Source organism: Quercus robur, chromosome 1 (assembly GCF_932294415.1).
Source record: "Quercus robur chromosome 1, dhQueRobu3.1, whole genome shotgun sequence".
Classification (NCBI taxonomy): Eukaryota; Viridiplantae; Streptophyta; class Magnoliopsida; order Fagales; family Fagaceae; genus Quercus; species Quercus robur.
The window spans coordinates 4,806,319-4,826,999 of record NC_065534.1 but is presented as its reverse complement, the minus strand read 5'-3'; the positions used below and the strand labels follow the sequence as shown (position 1 = coordinate 4,826,999).

Sequence of the window (20,681 nt, the reverse complement as noted above, 5' to 3'; positions counted from 1 at the left end):
AAGCCGAGCTCAAGCTTTTATACTTTATAACGAGCTCAAGCTTGAACATTAATTGTAGGCTCGTATCAAACTCAAGCCAAGCTTGAACATTCTATTTTTGCTATCGAGCTGAGCTTGAACATTCGCTACTCGACAAAGCTTGGCTCGTTTACAGCTCTAGGTGTGCGTTTCCTACTTATACTTCTTGGTTTTGAATTGGGATAGGTTTTTGCTGCCCCATCCTGCTCCATTGAACATGAGTCAGAAAAACATGGGGGATGAGATGTTCTTTTCTTTTAGTGAGTACAATAGCCAATAGAAAAACTACCATATAAAGTGAAATCTATATTAGTAGAAATTTAAAATTGTTACATGTAGAATGTAGTTCATTAATCTGCATGGTGTACATTTCTTCAAAAACACTGTACTCTACATGCTAAACTTCTTCTATCAAGGGCTCCAATGTGCACTCTGCCCCATTTCACCATCTTAGTGACTTGGGCAGAACTGTTGTTGAAAAAGTTCATATCTAGGACAGTTTCAGTTTTTGCTTCTAATGCATTGGGGAGTTGAGACCCTCTTGCGAAGACAATGAGTGGAGAGGTTGGTGTCTCTTGGAAGGGAAAGGTGGTGTTTTCCTAAATGAAGGCCTCTTTTTGAGATGGTGTAGAGTTTGTTTGGTGTAAAGTGTTCGAAAACAGGGTGAAGCTCTCTCCTTGAACTTGAGGATGGCAAAGAAGAGAAGTCTGCAAGATATGAGAATGACTACCACAGCACCCAAGTCCCACCACTTCGAATGATCCAGTTGAACACCAAGCATGCTAGTGAGTATAACCTCACCTTTTAGTTTTGGGCCGCCAGGTACAAAAGAATCAAACTCAAGGCCAATCATATCGTTCTTGTATGCTCCCTGCATATATATATATATATATATATATTTTTTTTTTTTTTGTGTATTATTTTAAAATGCAACCATATGGAAAATTATTTTTGAAGTCATGCACAAGATACGCAGCATAAATTCTGCATGCTTCATACCAGGCTAGACCAGAGCATCCATAATTGTAGACAATGGATTTAGAACAGTTACATACGTTGAAACTTGTAATTTTTTTGGGGGAAATTACCTGTATTGCCCATGCACCATAATTGATGTATGAAATTGGGTACCGCCAGAAAGGCTTGGGAAGATCTGGTAGGAGCCTGAAGTACCCAGCAGTCATCATCATAATTCCCTGATAATGACAATGAATTAGTATTTAGCTGAAGGGGGAGAAGCTCGGCATAGAAAATGAAGTTTATTTTTCTTACTATATATCCTGCTCCAATTATGACCCCCATCAAGAAGTTAGGAACAAGTGAAGCAATAATCATCATTGAACTCTCTACGACTGCAATAGCGCCAATAAGATCTAGGCAGATATACACTAAATGAGAAAATTCAGGCCTGAATTTCACCATGTAGTAAGTTATGGTTCCGGTAGCAATTGACATCACAGCCACAAATGGGAAAGAAGAGAGGAAATTGGACAGAATATACACAGAAATCCCATAATGTCCACTGAGCCTTTCTCTATAGAAAACCTGTTTAAGAAAACTAATTATCAATAACTTACAATAGCTGGTCTATGTTAGTCTAACCAAAATTTTTGTTAAAATGAGTATTCTTCCACCCTTTAAATAAATTAACGTACCTTCATTTCTTCTAGGAAGGATGGGAAGCCTCCAATGGACATGAATGTCATAAAGCCTGCTACAAATCCACCACAAGCTCCACGAGCCAAGATTGCGGTATAACTTGTTCCAACATCATAAAAGATGCTACCAACGCATAGAGATAAGGTTATATAGACTATGATCCTTAGCCAGTAATACCCTACATCTCTAGACATGTTCACAAAAGATCTAAGTGTCAACGTTGAGAGCTGCTTCCACCATTTGGCTTGGCTCCCACCTGTTCTCTCAATTGCAAGTCCTTCCTGAAGCATAAGCACTTGTTATTGACTATTAGCAAAACTAGTGCTCTTCTTGAATTTTAATTTGGTTTAAGAATTTTGGTTATCAGCATATCTTACAGATCGTCGATAATCCTTGAAACTAATTACTAGGATATGAAACAATGTTCCTTGCAGCAGAACAATGAATCTTAATGTAGAAAACTGGAATTCATTAAGCATGTGTAAAATATGCTTCTGAGAATATGTATTTTATGGATGCACTACATCTAGCAGCCAACTATACCGAAGTCCTTGCACTCAAGTGAAAAAAGAAAAGGGGATGACAAAATCCAACTTAAGATGGAAAATGGGCAATGAATGTTATTAGCTAAAGAAAGTAGAAAAAGGGACCAATGAAGAGTGCAATTTAAACAAAAATAAAACTGGAATATTAAGAAATGCTTACAACAGTTGAGATTTCTCGAATTCTTATTCTTGCGCTTGTCGCATACTCTGAGCACCTGTATTTCTCAATAAGCTTTGCTTTGATCTCCATTGCTGCTAAGTTCATCATTGGATATGATGATTTTTGGATTTCCTGTAATAAAAGACCAGCAAGTTGTAGTAAGCCATAATTTTCAGGTCAGAATGCATGCGACAATCAAAGGAGTGATAGGACATGAGATAGTAAAATGTGTTGGAACTAGGTCCAAGATGTATTTTGGAACTAAGACCAGCATGTTTTCACAACAGGTGAAAGGAAAATCTGATACCAAGCAGCATTTGAAAGTGCGATGTTACTTTTCAGAGGAGAGCGCATAAAGCAGCAAACAAGCATCACTACTTAAGTGACAAAAAAATTCTATGAAAGTAAAAGTTGTACCATATACATACACGTATTCTGTGATGTTCCAACAAAGACATTGTCACTACATCAAAGTCTGAATTTATACAACGGAGGAAGTGATCGGAGGGATTTCTTCGACTTGGACATGGAAATCCGGCATTGGCAAAGAACTACAAAATAAATAAAATAGATGAAATTTGATTGTAGGCCAAATCCTTGATGGATAAAGAACAACCATAGCATAGGGAAAAATATAAGTTACTATGATAGTTTGTACCTCAATGGCTAACTTTGCTGCTCCAAAATATACTGTTTGACCACCAGAAAGTAGAAAAAGATCATCAAAGAGTGCAAAAACCTCACTACTTGGCTGATGGATAGAAGCAATGACTGTTCTTCCATCATGAGCAATATTTCTAAGAGTTTGAACAACAAAGAAAGCTGAGGCACTGTCAAGGCCACTAGTAGGTTCATCAAGAAACAAGAGGCAAGGCCTTGTGAGGATTTCAAGTGCAATGCTTAATCTCTTTTTCTCCCCTCCACTTATACCTCTTAAATGCCAGTTTCCAATCAGCTGGTCTGCACATTCTTGAAGTCCCATTTCTATAATTATTCCCCCTACAATGCCATTAACTTCTTCTATGGTCATAGAAGTTGGAAGCCTCAGATTTGCTGAGTAAGTTAAGGTTTCTCTAACTGTTAGAGTTCCCAACAAAATATCCCCTTGGGTCACATAAGCCTGAAATTTTCAAAGGGAAAAGAAAGTACAGAGTTACAAGAGAAAAGTGGTCAAAGTGTCCCTATATTCTTGTACATTCATGTTGGTCTATGTTTATAAATTACTTACAAGAACACCATAGTCTAGTCTCCTCTTCTTTCCATTAAGAAGAACATTTCCAGTCATGATAACGTTTCCAGAGAGCCTACCTGCAAAAACTCAAGCATCATTAATCTCACATTAACAAACCATGAATCTGGCAACAACAAAACAACACAATTAGCTAGCTGGTAATCAATTTGTAGCTCACCATTATTAGCTACCTATTTTTACTTTGTAATTACATCAATGAGGAAGCACCCTAGTAAGCGGTGAAATCTCTTCTTTTACTTGCAAGGTTTTTTACACTTCCAAATTGTCAATATAACACTAGGTGGTGATTCTTTTTTCCAATAAATGTGGTAGAATTTTGGGATAGGTAGCATAGGCCCTAGCGTGGGGTAATCTCATAGCTAAATAAACAGAAAAAAAAAAAAAAAAAAAAAAAAAAAAAAAAAAAGAAAAAAAAAGAAAAAGAAGAGCTAAATCATTGATTTATTATTTATTCTTTTACACTTGATAAAAAATATTGGGGTTTTGCTCCGTTCAAATGGTAATTGTTTTTATTTTTATTGTTCTCCCAGAGTATATTTTTTTTTTCCCTTGTCTATTAAAAACCACATTCTTTTCTTCACTCTCTAGCTCTTTGATACAAATGATCTCCTTGTATCGTTGTTTTAAACAAAATGAATCATATTTTTCATCCAAAATTAATGATGAATTCTCTCACATGTTATCGACTCTCACATAGAAGAAGGATTGTTTAATATGTTGCTTTTTCCATGATACTCATCAAGGCCAGTGATGTAATTTACAAATCCCCTATAGAGGTAATATATAATAATTTTTTTTTCTCAATTTAGTAATAGCTACTAGCTAGACATTCAAATCATTTGTCTCGTCTTGGTTTGCTCACACTGAATCTGAATATCATCTTAAATGTATGCCCAGTGCCCACTACTTTCTCCTCTAATGTCTTTGTAGGCATCGCTGGGCAGAAATTATTGAAGTTCAGATGAGTTGGGACTTCGGAGATAATTTGAAATATTGGAAAAAACAAAAAACAAAAAATTTGGGCCAATCTATAGACTCTAGAGTACTATGTTTAAGATAAGAGAAATTAAATACATGCAGTTACTTGCACGACGTAGGTTTTATTCAACCAAAATTAATTGCTAGTAATAAGTTGTTTATTGTCTCTACTTGAATCTTGTCGCAGTGGAATGGTGGCAACAAGTTAAAGAAAGAAAGCATTTAGTAATGGATCCATGTGAAAGTAATGTTTATCAATTACAACTTATTAGATCAATATATGCAAGAAGAAAAAAATTATAAAATAAAATAAAACATTGTCTTTTTATTATTCCTAAATATCATTTTAGGCTCTGTATCTACCATTTCAATTTTAAATGCACAGACAATTAAAGTAAGATGTTTACTGACCCAATGCCAAAACATTCCATTCTCAGACCATAATGTACTTAATATCTTAGGTTTTATTTTGATGTAATCATGTAAAGCCAAGTCACTCAAAAGAAATTTTTTTTTTTTTTTTTTTTTTTTTTAAATGATAGATTGTCATATATATTAATTAGGACTGTATTAGGATCAAGATGTGCATCAATAGCTGTGTTACAGTGTTAAGAATTTTGGTAAGATACACTTATTGTGCTACATGCTTTTGCCATGACTAACTTGCAAACCTAGCTATCAAGGTGAACATGCTTTTTTAAATGAATATCTTGCAAGTGATTCATGGAGTATCACTTTCTTTGCTTAGCTTGCTGGGAAACATTGCTTACTGCTCTTTTTCACAGGCTAAGTTGGAACAATGGTACGTACCACCATCACTTTTAAAAAGAATAAAAAAGAGAATGTTCAAAAAAGAGAAAAACAACAATTTACTCACCACCTTTTTCATGCACTTAACATATATTCTGAATGAAATTTCATTTGATGATCAACCCATGACACACGTCAAAGAGTATCATAACTTAGAGACAAGTTTCGTTTTTTCTAAACTAGGTCAAAATCTTGTAAGTTAAAAAAAAAAAAAAAAAAAAAAAAAACCATGAGAGAGAGAGAGAGAGAGGGAACCTGCTAGAGAATCAAGAAGGGTGGATTTGCCAGAGCCAGATGGGCCCATAATAGCCATGATCCTGCCAGGCTCAGCATGGCCACTGAGCCCATCAAGCAATCTCCTGGTGTGTCCATTTCCAAAGTTTGGAACTACAACTGTGAGATCTTCCCAAACCAAGTGCATTCCCCTACATATACTTCTCTCATGATCCACACCAACTTCACAAGTGTTCTCTGTTATTTCCATACTATATAATATCTCCCAATACAAACTTCTTTATTTTGAAGCAAAATAAGACTAAAAGAGAGAAGTGAATATAGAAGAACTAGGTGTCATGTACTTTATATAGACTTGGTTAAGGACTAGCAAGTAGCATTGCAAAGGCCACTTTGGTCATTAGCAATAATTATTTACTAGGGGCAATAATATATAATGAAAAAAAAGCAAATAACAATAAGACTTGTTACTTCACACAAATAAAAACAAAGGCACTTTTTTTTTAAATATTTATAATAAAAAACAAAGCACTTAATATAAATATATAACATAACTTTAATTTTTAAAGAGTGATTTGTTTTTATTGGTGTAGAGTACTATAGTAGCTATATTATGACAGAAGTCAATAATTTTCCCCAAAAAAAGAGTTACATCTAGCATGATGTAAATGCATCTTTGGCAAAATAGTACACTAGGGGCACAAACTGTTCTGTGTTCTCGACAAACTACCATTAATTTCATTTATGAAATTGCAGTGAAGAGAATGCGAGTTGAGACGCATTCATTGTTATTGGTTCTTGAACGGTGATTTTTTTTTTTTTTTGTTTTTTTTCATACTCTATCTATATATATTTGGAGCTTTATATGTATCTTGGACTTTGGCTAACCACTCAAACTGGGGTTACCTGCAACATTTTTCAGAATCTCTCTCTTTCTATATATGCTATCTTACGCTATATATCATATTTTAAAAGCTTAGTATTTTTTTTTTTTGGATGAATTAAAGCTTAGCATTCAGTGCATGGTAACAACTCTAAAACCCCCCAACCAAACCACTGGCATCTTCTTGATAGCATTGCACAATTTCACTGCACACTATACATCTAGATATGAATGAAGGAAACCCTTTTTCTATTCTATTTTTTGTTTATTTTGTCCCTTGCTTTCTTGTTTTGGTAGATGTAAGGACATTTTTGCATGGTAACTAATGCATTATTTGTGTATGGTTTTGCCAGTCATGGTAATAGCACTTGCGTATAAATCTTGTGACTTGCCATATATTGCGTGAATTACTTACTTAAATGCCACGGAAACCTTATAAAACATTGATTTAATTTCTCTCTCTCTCTTCTTGTTAAATATTGAGCTTTTAACAAGACAATTAGTCGCAAACCCAAACCCAAGTAATATGTAGGAAAATATAATATAATTATTTTATAAGAATATAATATAAAATTTGTAGGTTAAATCGTACATAATTGCATAAGTTATTTAATTTTTTTAAATTTTTATAAGTTTTATGTAATGAATTATATAATATTTTTTTATATAAATGGAAAAGATGTTATTAAAATAACTTTTTTTTTCTTTTAAATATACCATAATCGGTTGACTAATTTGAAAATAATTGAGAATATTAAAAAATACACACCCTCATTCCATAGAACACATATAACATATTACATTAAATTTAAATTATTAAAAAAGTTTAAATTGTAGCATTTTCTTTTCTTTTCAGGAGGGAGTTTCACACATATTTATACTTAGATTAGGCTAGAGTAGAATTTCTATCTTGTATAAATAAATATATATATATATATAAAGTATAATAATATATATATTATTAAAGCTTTAATTTTGAGGTAATGTAGTGAATATTTATAATATTTATTACTTTTTTAGGGCCTATATCTCTAACTTCTAATGCTCATTTAAAACTATAAAGTTTGTCCCAAATAGAATAAAATTTCATATTTTTCAACCTAAAAAATTAGAAAAAGAAAAAGAAAAAGAAAAAGAAAAAGAAAAAGAAAATTTGAGCCCAAAAAGAATTAATTTAAGGTCCAATTAGTTCAAAATGGACCGAAGGGGACCTAAATTTATCAAATGGACCTAATTGGACCAAATGAGATCGAATTAGACCTAATTGAACCAAATAGATTGAAAAGGACCATAGGAGCAAAGTATGCCTAATTGGACTAAAGTGGATCAAATGGACCAAATAGAACCAAAGTGGACTTAATGGACCGAAATAGTTCGAAGTGAATTGAAGTGGAATGAAATTGACCACAATACTAAACTTTTTTAAAGGAGTGACATTCGATTAACTCCCAAGTCCAAAAAAAAAAAAAAAGAAAAAAAGAAAAAAAAGGCATTGGTCAACATCTATACCAATGCCTTTTTAAAGGATAACCTTGTAATTCTATCAAAACACTTGTTTTCCTAAAATCATTGTGGAAAGTAATTTTGTTGAACTCAATGATTTTTTGAATACTAATAAAATCTCTCTAGAAGAATGCATTTCTTTTCTCTTTCCCATTATACAACATGATACTATATAAATAATAAAGTCTATTATCGTTTCTACTAAAAAAAAAAAAAAAAAATCCATACCAAAACAGAGGATTATAAATTTATTGATCTCTCCTCCTATGGTGCCTTGTCGTATTATGGCTAGCGATTAACCATGATTCTATCTATTTATCTATTCTTTCATTGCTCTTACCTACATTATCTCCCTTTCTTCCTCCTAGTGATTAACTTAATTATCAAGTATCACTTTGTTTACCAAGGCATAATGGTCATTTTATAAGTACAGATTCTTGTGAGGTTAGAGGTAATGAAATTAAAAAAAAAAATGCTTCACATGGATTATAGTAGAATTTTTATCTCTAAAAAAATTGTTTTAAATTTCCACCATTGCTCTGGTGACCAGAATCATTTTCTTCATTTGGTCCAAGTAAACACCAGTGAATTTTTTTCTTCATTTGGTCTGGATAAAACACCAAAGGTTAGTGACTGATCGTTAGACAACTTAACAGATAAAGCAGTATGGTTAATTTCTTAATGCTCATTCCTAGTTCAAAGTACCGTTTGTACAAATAAGAAGTCCATTTTTATGTGATATTTTCTTCTCCATAAAAATAGATATAGAATCTATGCAACAATTACTTAGAAATATGTTTTCTTGAAGTAGATGATCTGGAGGTACTATCTCCAGTTCGATCGTGCTCTTACTCATCTTGGGTAATTTGTCAATTAGTTCAAAAGGACAGAAAGTCAAGTGGTGCTTTAAGTTTATATAGACATACAGTAAATACAAGTTGGAAAAATAAGAAAAAGCAACACTAGCTGGGCAATGCCATGTCCCATGTATGTTGATATTTCTTATCTGCATTAGAATGTATACTAAAAAATTCCTATATTAAAAACTCAGAATTTTGTATTGTTGTTTTTCATTTGCTTATATTTGAGCAATAACAATGCTAATAAATAGCCAAAGTTTTACTATAACAGCTGTAGCTTGTAACTCAAAAGTCTAAGTTGGTGCTTCTAGTGGAGAGGAGAATTGAGACCCTCTTGAGAAGATAGTGTGTGGAGAGGTTGATGCCGCTTTGAAGGGAATGATGGTATTTTCCTGAAGGAGGGCCTCTTATCAAGATGATGTAGGGCTCTCTTAGTATAAAGTGTCTGACATAATGGTGAAGCTCTCTCCTTGAACTTGAGAATGATGAAGAAGAGTAGCCGGTAAAATATGATCAGAACGACTAGAGCAGCTAAGTCCCACCACTTGGAATGATCTACTGGCATGCGATACAATTTTGTGATAACATCCTTGCCTTTCATTTTGGGGTCACCTGGTATTAGAGGATCGAATTCGAGCCCAATCAAGTCATTCTTGTAGGCTCCCTGGCCAATTTTGGTATAAATAAAAAAAATCAAAATCATTCATTAGTACAGTGGAAGTTAGACTAATTATAAGATAAACTAATTAGTGACCTATTTATTAAAGAAACCAGATGCAGTCAGTTATATATCTCAAAACATTATTGGGAGGCCTTAAATTTTCTTTGGTCACAATTTTTTGGAAAGTAAATCATATAACAAAACCAAGTAAACCTTTCTGAGCTGCTTATGCACCTAAAAGTAAAACAATCTGCTTAACATTCTGGGCCTTGGAACACATTTCTGGTTGTAAAATACCAAAAAAAAAAACTCATCTAGCTAAGAGGAAGAAAGTAACTACTTTTACAACTTTTGGTATTGATTTTGATTTATCTTCATTTTTCATATTTCATGAGTCATAATTGAACTAAATATATTTCTCAACCCCATCAGATACCTCAGTTGTTTTGACAGCATTAGCCATGAGCAAAATATGCATAACTTATTCACATAGACTGTACCTGTAGTGACCATGAGCCATAACTGAGATAGGAAACTGGGTAGCGCCAAAATGGCTTGGGAATATCAGACAGCAAGCGGAAGAACCCGGAGGTCATCATGAATATTCCCTGCGTAAACAACCAATAGTGATGATGATGACAACTATGGCATGCTTAAGATGATGGAAATAAGACTTGTCTTAAGTATATGTTCTTACAATAATTCCTGCCCCTGTAATAATTCCCATGAGGAAATTTGGAACCAAAGAAGCTACAACCATCATGAGGCTCTCTATAACAGAAATGCAGGCATAAATGTTAAGGCAGTAGTAGACATAATGAGAAAATTCCGGCCGGAATTTCACCATGTAGTATGTAATAGTCCCAGTAGAAACTGCAATAGCAACCAAGAATGGAAATGAAGAAAGGAAGTTGGATAGAATATATACTGCTACTCCATAATACCCATTAAGCCTCTCTCGATAAAAAATCTGTTTCAAGGGGGAAAAAAATCATGAGGTTAAAATGAGAGGATAGAAAGTCCTTAGTATACATTTTTTCCATATAATTTCATGAATGAGGTTGTTTACCTTCGTCTCTTCAATGAAGGATGGAAAGCCTCCTATTGACATAAATGTCATAAACCCTGTTACAAAACCACCACAGGCTCCTCTGGCCAAGATTGCTGTGTAGCCAGTGCCAACATCAAAATAGATAGTACCAACACATATAGATACAGCAATATAGATTATTATCCTCAGCCAGTAATATCCCACATCTCTAGACATGTTCACAGTTGATCTCCGTGTCAATGTTAAAAGTTGTTTCCACCAGCTTGCTTGACTGGACCTTTTTGTTTCAAATGCAAGTCCTTCCTGCAAACATTAATTCATTCATATTTGTTATGAACAATAACAAACATATATATCTGACATCACTCAATAACAGTTTCACGTTTTGGGATATAATTGTGTTTGTATATCAAACATATTAGTACAAATTTCTTTTTTACATGTTCTGGTGACATTTGTGTACCGTGGATCTTAATAAGCAACATGCAGAAATCATCACTGGAATAAAAATGTATATCTAGGTTGAAATGCTTACAATGGTTGATATTTCTCGAATCCTAGTTTTTGCCCTTTTTGCATATGTTGACCACCTGTATTTCTCAGAAAGCCTTGCTTTGATCTCTGCTGTAGGCAAATTCATTAAAGAATCTGATGAAGTGGGGACATCCTATAATAACATGCCAGAGAATAATAATTACTAGGCATGTAGTTATAATTAGAAACTATAAAATAATCGTTATTAGTATCAAACACAGTTTGGAATAAAAATGAAAAAGATGAGGAGTTTGAAGAGTCTAAGGGGGCTTTCAGACATGAGTTTATTTTGCTTCCTTCCTTCAACAACAAAAAAAAAAAAAAAAAAAGGTATAGAAATTAAATTTGTTCACAGTCGGCATGTTATTTGGTTAATTAACAAAATGAGAACTACAGGAACATTCTACTTTGAAAATCAATAGAAACAGTAATAGCTGCTACTAGAATATAAAGGAACTTTATGAGAGCTCGGAGACAAATTTTGGAATTTCTGGGAATGTTTGCAAGGCAATTAGGATAATTGAATATAAAACCTTATGATTGAATGCAATGTCAAGGCATAATTGATAGATTGCCAAATTTGGAAAGAATCAAAATGTGTCTCACATGTTTCTTTGTACTACTAAGGATATTTATGTAATCCTGAAGTACAATATATTATGAGAATATGAATTGTTGCTGCTGTCAAAAACTTAGAGAGGTTGATATCTAAGGGTTTATTTCATGAAGGTGAGAACTTGGTAGTTCTGATATGAATCGTCTGCATTGGAAATTTACGAAACAACTTTGAATCCTGTTACTTCTATCAGTGTTACACCAGCCATGCTTTGCTAATAAGAGGCCTAGTGGCTTTCATGACAAGATGGCAACTGTTACACCCTCAATCACCAAGAAAATGGATATTTTCAGTGAACTTCAAAGTCAAGTAGATTCTAAAAGATGTTCCACATTATATATACAGAAATTAAAGAAATTGAAAGGGGATTTGCCACAACAATTTCACATTAAACATAGCCACAGTAATAGATACCAAGTACCCATATACCACCTAAAGAGTTTGGCTCAAAGTAAAACATACGTGAAGTCTTTGAGACCCTTTCAATGTGGCAGTTACAACGTCAAAATCTGAATTGACACAGCGTAGGAAATGATCAGAAGGATTCCTTCTACTTGGACATGGAAAACCCGCCTCAGCAAAGAACTGTAAGAATCATGAAACAACTTAGATTACCAAGAAGATACTCATTATGAATTTTAAATCAAATTAAACCTTTTAAGAGTGATATGTTCTTATTTTTTAAAACAACAAAAATTTATTGTGCCAGCATCAAACTCTTATTTTGCAAAGCCGTGCTTGTGATAAAGAGGAATATGTAAACTATTATACCTCTATTGCCATCTTTGCTTCTCCAAAATAAACAGTTTCACCACTAGATAGTAAGAAAAGGTCATCAAAGAGTGCAAAGACTTCACTACTTGGCTGATGAATTGAAGAGATAATAGTCCGTCCATCACGAGCAATATTTCTAAGAGTTTGAACTACAAAGAAAGCTGAGGCACTATCAAGGCCACTGGTGGGTTCATCAAGACACAATAAACAAGGTCTTGTGAGGATTTCGAGTGCAATACTTAATCTTTTCTTCTCACCACCACTTAAGCCTCTTAAGTGCCAGTTGCCAATCAATCTATCTGCACAATCTTGGAGACCCATTTCAATGATTGTTCCCTCCACAATGCCATTGAGTTCTTCTATGGTTATTTTAGTTGGAAGCCTCAAATGTGCTGAGTAAGTTAAGGTTTCCCTCACAGTGAGAGTTCCTAACAACACATCCTCTTGGGTTACATAAGCCTGAAATTTGCACATACAATAGTGAATTAAATTGAAACAAAATTAATCTACGTGCAGATTTAAAGACAAAAGGGTCAGCCAGATGACCATTGCAATCATTTTGCAGCAATTTTATGCACATGGATTTAATTGATCATTTTGATCTCGAGGTTTCAAAAGTTTAGCATTTTCAACCGACTTAAACTTTATGTTACAAATAATCTGCAATATCTAAAGAAATTATGAATGATAGTATTTCATTTTATTTAAGTTGAGGTAGGAAAGTGATCTAAATACTACATTTTTTGTTTTAATAAGTTATCAAATAATTTTAAAGTGAATTGTTGTAATGTGTTAGTGTTAGTCCTGTCACACACCCTTTTTTTTTTTTTTTTTGTTAATGTAACAGACAGTCTTACTTGATGAATATATGGCCCTTTAACACTGTATCTAGATTGATCATTCAAGGAATCATTTTGACAGATGAACCAAAATATAGATAAATCAATTCAATGAGCACATAAAAGACTAAACTGAGGTAGCTATTGAAGGACATTCTTATTGCAATCTAGATGCTTCAAGGCTTGAATTTAAATCCATGATATTCAAAAGCTAGCATACGATACTTAGAACAGCACCATAGTCTAGTGCTTCAGTAAGGCTTGAATTTAAATCCATGATATTCAAAAGCTAGCATACGATACTTACAACAGCACCAGTGTCTAGTGACCTCTTCTTCCCATTGAAAAGAATATTTCCAGTCATGACAACATTTCTTGAGAGTCTACCTGTGTCAAGGTCAAGGATTCTAAGTGTAAAAAAAATATAGGAGACAATAAATCAATAACTAGATTGATCTTTTTTTTCTTTTCTTTTTAAATAAAAATACATTTTCTCAAGAGGTAAATACTATTAGAATAATAGTTAAATGATTAATTCACATGTTTCTAATAACTTAGGGTGTAATATTTCAATATTAAAAATGCCAAGTGTTGAGCCTAACATGTTAAGGAGTCTGGGTCCACCATGAGTAGCAATGTTAGGATAATAATTAAATGATGAAATTTGTAATTTCTTAATAACTTAACTTTTGAGACAAGTTGTAGACCAAACTCTACACTATTAGAAGCTTAAAGTAGAAGAAGAACTCATCATTAACCATAAAGACATGGTTCCATCTCTTATATTATATTTGGTTCATAACAAGGTAAAAATAAGGTAGTTTTAATTTTCATTTTTCCAATATTTGGTTTGTAAATGAAGAGAGAATAAAAAAAAACAAAGAATTGAAAAGATATCAAGATAATTCAAAAAAATTTCACTTTAGTGGCGCCCAAAATTTTTTCTTCTGTAATTTTTTTTTTAAAAGGTGAAAATTTATTTTATTTTATTTTTTCTAATTTCTTTCCACTTTCCCCACATTATCACACAAAGAAAAATAATATGAGATGGACAACCCCTGTTGTGGGCCACAATTAGTCAGCAATGAATTAATTTTTCTTGTCGGCTGTCAATATCAAATTAAGTCTATGACTATGATATTATTATGGTGGTCCAAGGGGTGAAGAACTTGGGCCTTTTGTTTTGGGAGGCCCAATGACAAGGAAAGAAGAACAAAGCACAACAGGAATAACACTTAGGACCATAACTCTAAAAAGTGTCCGCAGCGAATAAAAAAATTATGGACCCATATAAAAGTGATCAACATACAACAGTTACTCATAGTTTGCCATGATAAAGTTATAGTAAAGTTGTGATAAAAAAATTATGAACTTAGGACCACTCGATATTAATGGAAATGGCTGAAGTTGAGATGGGACCTCAAAATAGACATTGTTAGGCAGGCTGCATAATTAGCTGATCTGTGGACCAATTGGGCTGACCATTCTTTGGTTTCAAGAGCTAATAGAATATCACTTATGATAGGCCTTAATTCCTACTTTGTGGCAAAAATTGTAGCAAGAAATATAGCGGCACAACTTTTGTGCTGCAATTTTTAGTGAATAAAAAATTGTGAATTTATGTGAAAATGATTGTACACCACGGTTGATTAGTTCAACAAATACAGCGGTCGAAAAAGAATTTTTAGCCCAGAAAACCTTATTTGAAGGATCAAAATAGGAAGCATTTGAACATTGACTCATTAATATATGTCGGTGGTGATGTTATAGCAACTCCAGATCTTATCCATGATTTGGACCCGTGTGCCAAATCAAGTTTGTCCCATAGCTTGAAGGGATAACTCTAGTCCCTCTTGGGAAACCTTCTTGATTCATCAATGTTTTTCCAACAATCTACTAATTGGAGTGTTGGGATTTTCTGGATGTAGGGACATGCTATCCCAATAAAGGAAATCAAATCTAGTAAATAGGAATTCCAATAACCCATAAAGTAAAGAAAGTTGGAATTATCATAGAATAAACACAATCAAGTAAATCAAACCATTAAAAAAAAAAAAAAAAAGACTAAATCACAACTTTATTTATGAATAAGAAAGAAACCTAGAAAGTAACATTATTTTTGTTATCTTGTCACCCAAAAAGTGAGGGAAATTCGGATTATTTCCCAGAAGGTGGGAATAAAAACATACCAATCATTTTGTATACCAAGTACGATTTGAAAGAAGTAATTGGTAGACAGTCTTACTCTTTGTGCAATTTAAAAAAAGTAATTGATAAACAGTCTTGAGTAACTATTTTCCACTCAAGACTATCTACCAATATATTTTTTCAAATTGCACAAAGATAAGAATTTTGTACATTATTATTATCGTATTGTGTCTCTCAAGATATGTTTAGAATAGAGGGAAATGGAGAGGAAAGTACACCTAGAGATAGAGATAGAGAGAGTAACAAACCTGCTAATGAATCAAGGAGTGTGGATTTCCCAGACCCAGAAGGACCCATTATAGCCATGATCCTACCAGGCTCAGCATACCCAGTTAGTCCATGTAGCAACCTCCTGGTTGGTTTATTTTTCCCAAAGTTTGGAAGCACAACTGTGAGATCTTCCCACGCCAAATAGGTCCCTCTCTCAGCTCCCCCATTCCACACCACCTTCTCACCACCACCACTACTTTCACCACCTCCACCTCTATGAAAACTACTAGCTACCTCAATCTCCATAATGTATCTACCACCACACCTAAACTAAAAGTTTTTGAGATGTGTAGGTGATCAAGCAAAACACATAATAATAAGAAGGAAAAGAGTGCAACGGCCATTTACATTATGTGACAGAACAACAGTCACCAGACACCTACCTATCAATGATGCCTTGAATGGATGTGCATACAAAAATTATGAAGAGAGAGAGAGTGTGTGTGTCTGCATGTGTGAGAGTTAATGGTTGGGGGTTAGAATTTAGATGAGGATCATATGGGTGGCAAGTAAAGGAAATTAATGCGGGGTGGTGGTGCATATGAAAAGTGTGCAGCTGGATATGCCTACTAGGATATATATAGTCTCACATAGCGCTATTTTCAGTGTCCCTTTCAGTCTCACATAGCGCTAGGTTAGGTTTTTGATAAAGTTGATGGCTGCTTATAACTATTAACCAAAGCTCTACTTATATGTGCAAGTAATTAAGACCCTTGGTCCACTCGTTTCAATTTGAAACATTTCACAATAGTGACTCCGATTGTGATACTAATTTGTCATGTCAACCAAGGAATGGTAGGGTATTTAGTCATTAAAGAAGTTGTTAGTAGTTATACGGTGAGGAGTAGTTAGCTAGCTAGCTAGCTAAGTAGTATTTGTATATACTATTTATACAGTAGTACGTGACAGAATTCATGAGTTCTTACTTTCCGGCCAAGAAACACACATGAAACATGATCTATTTCCAGAACTAAAACATTCTCTTCCATTTCTATTCTCATTTCTTGTACTTAGGCGGTACATACATAATATGTATCACATTTCAATGGTAAATGCTGGTAAAATGGCACATGCCACGACTCATTGGTAATTGAGCACTAGTAAACTGGCACATGCCATATATGTGTGGAAAATGTGTGTATATGGTTGAGAGAAAGAATGTGGTATCTAGGAGTATGCTGCTAATCTACCAATCCAACAAAAAACTACCCCAATCCAACCCAATCCGCCCAGTTGAGCCGGTTTTTTAGAGGTTAGTGAGTTGGGTTTAGGTTGTGATTTTTTTTTTTTTTTTTTTTTACAGTGGGTCGAGTTGGGTTCGAGTCATTTACAAATCCGCCTAATCCAACCTAACCCACCTATATTTAATATATATTTTTAAAAATATTATGCAATTTTGTTATTTACTTTTTTGCCCATTTTCCTAAATAAAATCCAAACTCTAAGTTCTCTCGATATAGTTTGATGTCATGCTCAGGATTACGTAGTTATAAATTTGCTCTTATTTGTGATAGAGTTTCAGTCCTTGTAACTCCAGACTACTACTATAAAGGTTAGGCCATTTTGTAGTGGTACTCTGATTATGTAATATATTATAAGTCTGTTTAAAAAACTCTATATACTACTTTCGTGTTTGTGTGTTCTAATAAGTATTACCATTTTCTCAAAAAATAATAATAATTATAGTAATTATTTAAAAAAAAAAAAAAAAAAAGAACCGTCCAATCCGATATGTGCATAGATTATGGTCAGAATTTCCTATTGATTTTTATGGATGACTTAGTTAGACGACATCAAGATCTCCGCCGTTTATGGTAAACATATCTGATATACTGCCGTTTAAATGATAGTACTACCAGATTGTGCTTCACTTCTTCAAAGAATGGGAAACCAAAACCACAACCAGACCTAGTTAGAGGCCTTAAGCTTGGGGGGCAGAGGTTTAAATGAATACTCTGACAAAGAACCAAGAAAATTCAATGAAAACAGGTCCAATTATTACATACACGAATAGATATAGATAACTACACACTCCAAAATCTATAGGTAGTTGTCCCTCAAAATAAAAAATCTTATCATATGCTCAAAGGATTAAAGCTACTCCAACTATACCTATGCAGTTGAAACATATTCCACCACATTACATAGAAGCTGAGTTTTCAGGAGTATAATGCAAAAGCAATAGAATTTTATATGGTACATACTTTTTTTTTTTTGGGTACCATAATTATGTAATCTTAATCATTAAGATAGGATACTACTTTGTTTAATATATATTTTTATAATAAAAAACAGGTCCAATTATTACATACACGAATAGATATAGATAACTACACACTCCAAAATCTATAGGTAGATGTCCCTCAAAATAAAAAATCTTATCATATGCTCTAAGGATTAAATCTACTCCAACTACCTATACAATTGAAACATATTGTTCCACCACATTACATAGAAGCTGAGTTTTCAAGAGTATAATGCAAAAGCAATAGAATCTTATATGGTACATACGTTTTTTTTTTGGGTACCATAATTATGTAATCTTAATCATTAAGATAGGATATTACCTTGTTTAACATATATTTCTATAATAAAAAATCATTAAGGTTAAGTAGCTATGACATATACACACACTTTAAGTAGCAATAATACTGTAAAGTGTAAGACTATCTAGCTAGCTAGCTGCAAGCGACTTCTGACATTTAATCATGTAAAATGTGGCTTTTTATAAGAAGGTCAATCCACAGGGGTCCCATTCTTATGAATTCATATAAAAATTTGTACTAACTCACTAAATGCTCCTCTATATAGCTAGTGTAGTGCCATATTGCTGGAAAAAAAAGATTATATAAATATTGCACATCCTGCTAACATATAATGACTTCCGTTTTACTTTTTAAAGCAACAACAAAAAAGCCTTTCATTTCACTTGTTACAAAGAAGAAAAAGAAAAAGACAACTAAATATTGGCTGTTTCATATTATACTAGTACTTTAAAAAATTCCAAATTTATCTTACAAATCACTTGTTGATGAATCAAATAAACAGAAAACCATGCTTGTGAGCTTTGTTCAAATTATCTTGCTAATTTTTGTGAATTAATTGATATAAAGACTATAGGTGCCACAGAAGAAAAAGAAGGAAAAAAGAAAAAGAAAAAAAAAAGAGCAATGTTTATTTCCCACAAATTGTTACATACAATCATACACAAATATTTCATTGCAAATTGTGTGTATGTGGACAGTTGTGTTCAACAACCTAATGTGCATTAGTGCATATTTAGCCAAAACCAAATCCTGATAAATAAAATCTTGGACCACTACTTGAAAGCCTATTATAAACTTAGTTTGGAGATAAATTTTGTCCATTTGATAGCCATTCGTAGTACTTCACAAACAAATCTTAATTTTACTGTAAATCAAGAGAATCCAAATGATATAATTAGACAAAAAGACAATGGCTGTGTGAATTAAAATTAGAAAGCATTGAGTTTACATGTCAAACTGATCAATTTGGAAAAGATTTATTAAATGAAATCATATACTGTTTGTTTGATAACATTAGAGAGAATAAAGAAATAAATTCATAAATCATTGGCAACACATAAAACAATACTATCATCCCCTTACCATAAAATTATAATGAGAAAAACAAAAACCAAACATCAATTATCCCAAGAGAGGATTAACCACTGCTCCAACAAAAAGGGGTATCCTAGACTTGTCTTCCATGATCATGAACACGAAAGGATGATCAGCAACAAATGGTACGGGTGGTGGAGCATCTAAACAACAACCACAATCTAACTCAGTAACAGCAGCTGCTTCTGTTCCTGTTTCATTAACCTCGATAACTGCCTTATGATTAATAGATGCAGATGCAGGAAATTCTTGACCGTGTGGAGAACAAAGCATTATAGAAGGCTCTTTCAATCCCAATTCCTGCATAACCTGTGAAACTTGGAAACGACACGAAAACTTGAACTTTGGAATCCGAAAATAGCTCACTGTTGTTGGTTTTAACATAAGTTGATGCTTTAAGAACTCATCAGGATTGGTATTAAGTTGTTGTAGTAAATTCTTTAACCCGTCTCTCTCATCTGGGAGATAGATATACATTGAGAATCGCCGTTGATCTTGCTCATTTTGATAAGGCAACCTGAGAACCTTGAAACCCTCAAAGGATCCATATAATTTCCATCCATACCCCTGGTACATGAAGGGAGCTTTGACTTCTTCTCCATTGAGTAGATAAAAGTTTTTATCAGAAGTATTGCTGACTTCAAAGATAGGATCCCAAGTTCCTTTGAAGTAAAGAGCATTTGCAAGGATAACTTTGAGCATATCAAGATCTTCACTACTGTCTAGGATCCCTTGTATAAGCCCTTTGGTTTCATTCTTAACCCATGAGTTTACTTCATCCACCACTTCATCACCCTTCACAAAATTATATCAATGATTAACAATCAATCTATGTTCATCAGCACTTTACAGCCAAAGTAACCATGCAGAGGAGGAATAGTAGCAGCAATAGTCGAATTACTTAATCAAAAAAAGGTTATACAATTATTATTATTATTATTATTATTTTTTGAATCTCATTGAATTACACATTTACTATATTCTTATCATGTATGATACCAATCAAATTTTATTTACCATTCAATCCATACATTCATCTTATATTCATAATAATCTTCAAATACAAAATTAATTTTAATATTTAAACATTTGATTTTGGATTCAATTTGAATCGGCATTTGACTCCAGCTTGCATCTATTTGGTTTGGAAAACATAGAAACTATAAGCTTTTTTAAACTTAGTCA

The 20,681-nt window shown here is 33.3% G+C and overlaps 3 protein-coding genes across 3 annotated transcripts; all 3 read right to left on the bottom strand.

Annotated features, from left to right (window-relative positions):
- Nucleotides 1-364: 364 nt before the first annotated feature.
- Nucleotides 365-5,931, bottom strand: LOC126717172 (ABC transporter G family member 12-like). The gene is made up of 9 exons (XM_050418590.1): nucleotides 5,678-5,931; nucleotides 3,611-3,690; nucleotides 3,041-3,502; nucleotides 2,811-2,933; nucleotides 2,383-2,514; nucleotides 1,674-1,958; nucleotides 1,291-1,563; nucleotides 1,107-1,214; nucleotides 365-889 (listed from the first exon to the last, which is right to left on the bottom strand). The coding sequence occupies exons 1-9, from the start codon at nucleotides 5,904-5,906 to the stop codon at nucleotides 533-535; spliced, it is 2,049 nt and encodes a 682-aa protein (XP_050274547.1). The 5' UTR covers nucleotides 5,907-5,931; the 3' UTR covers nucleotides 365-532.
- Nucleotides 5,932-8,931: 3,000 nt separating this feature from the next.
- Nucleotides 8,932-16,385, bottom strand: LOC126717168 (ABC transporter G family member 15-like). The gene is made up of 9 exons (XM_050418577.1): nucleotides 15,834-16,385; nucleotides 13,685-13,764; nucleotides 12,536-12,997; nucleotides 12,227-12,349; nucleotides 11,150-11,281; nucleotides 10,633-10,917; nucleotides 10,261-10,533; nucleotides 10,064-10,171; nucleotides 8,932-9,566 (listed from the first exon to the last, which is right to left on the bottom strand). Exons 1-9 carry the CDS (start codon nucleotides 16,099-16,101, stop codon nucleotides 9,210-9,212), a joined length of 2,088 nt encoding a protein of 695 aa, XP_050274534.1. The 5' UTR covers nucleotides 16,102-16,385; the 3' UTR covers nucleotides 8,932-9,209.
- A 2,974-nt stretch (nucleotides 16,386-19,359) lies between these two features.
- Nucleotides 19,360-20,466, bottom strand: LOC126713582 (serpin-ZXA-like). The gene has a single exon (XM_050413357.1). The coding sequence runs from the start codon at nucleotides 20,196-20,198 to the stop codon at nucleotides 19,524-19,526; it is 675 nt and encodes a 224-aa protein (XP_050269314.1). The 5' UTR covers nucleotides 20,199-20,466; the 3' UTR covers nucleotides 19,360-19,523.
- Nucleotides 20,467-20,681: the final 215 nt, after the last annotated feature.

Coding starts and splice junctions, on each gene's coding strand:
- LOC126717172 (XM_050418590.1), bottom strand. CDS start 5,906: ATGGAAATAACAGAGAACACTTGTGAAGTTGGTGTGGATCATGAGAGA. Junction 3,691..5,677: donor CCTTCTTGATTCTCTAGCAG/GTTCCCTCTCTC, acceptor GAGTTTTTGCAG/GTAGGCTCTCTGGAAACGTT. Junction 1,564..1,673: donor CCTTCCTAGAAGAAATGAAG/GTACGTTAATTT, acceptor TTTCTTAAACAG/GTTTTCTATAGAGAAAGGCT.
- LOC126717168 (XM_050418577.1), bottom strand. CDS start 16,101: ATGGAGATTGAGGTAGCTAGTAGTTTTCATAGAGGTGGAGGTGGTGAA. Junction 13,765..15,833: donor ACTCCTTGATTCATTAGCAG/GTTTGTTACTCT, acceptor ACCTTGACACAG/GTAGACTCTCAAGAAATGTT. Junction 9,567..10,063: donor ATGGCTCATGGTCACTACAG/GTACAGTCTATG, acceptor AAAATTGGCCAG/GGAGCCTACAAGAATGACTT.
- LOC126713582 (XM_050413357.1), bottom strand. CDS start 20,198: ATGCTCAAAGTTATCCTTGCAAATGCTCTTTACTTCAAAGGAACTTGG.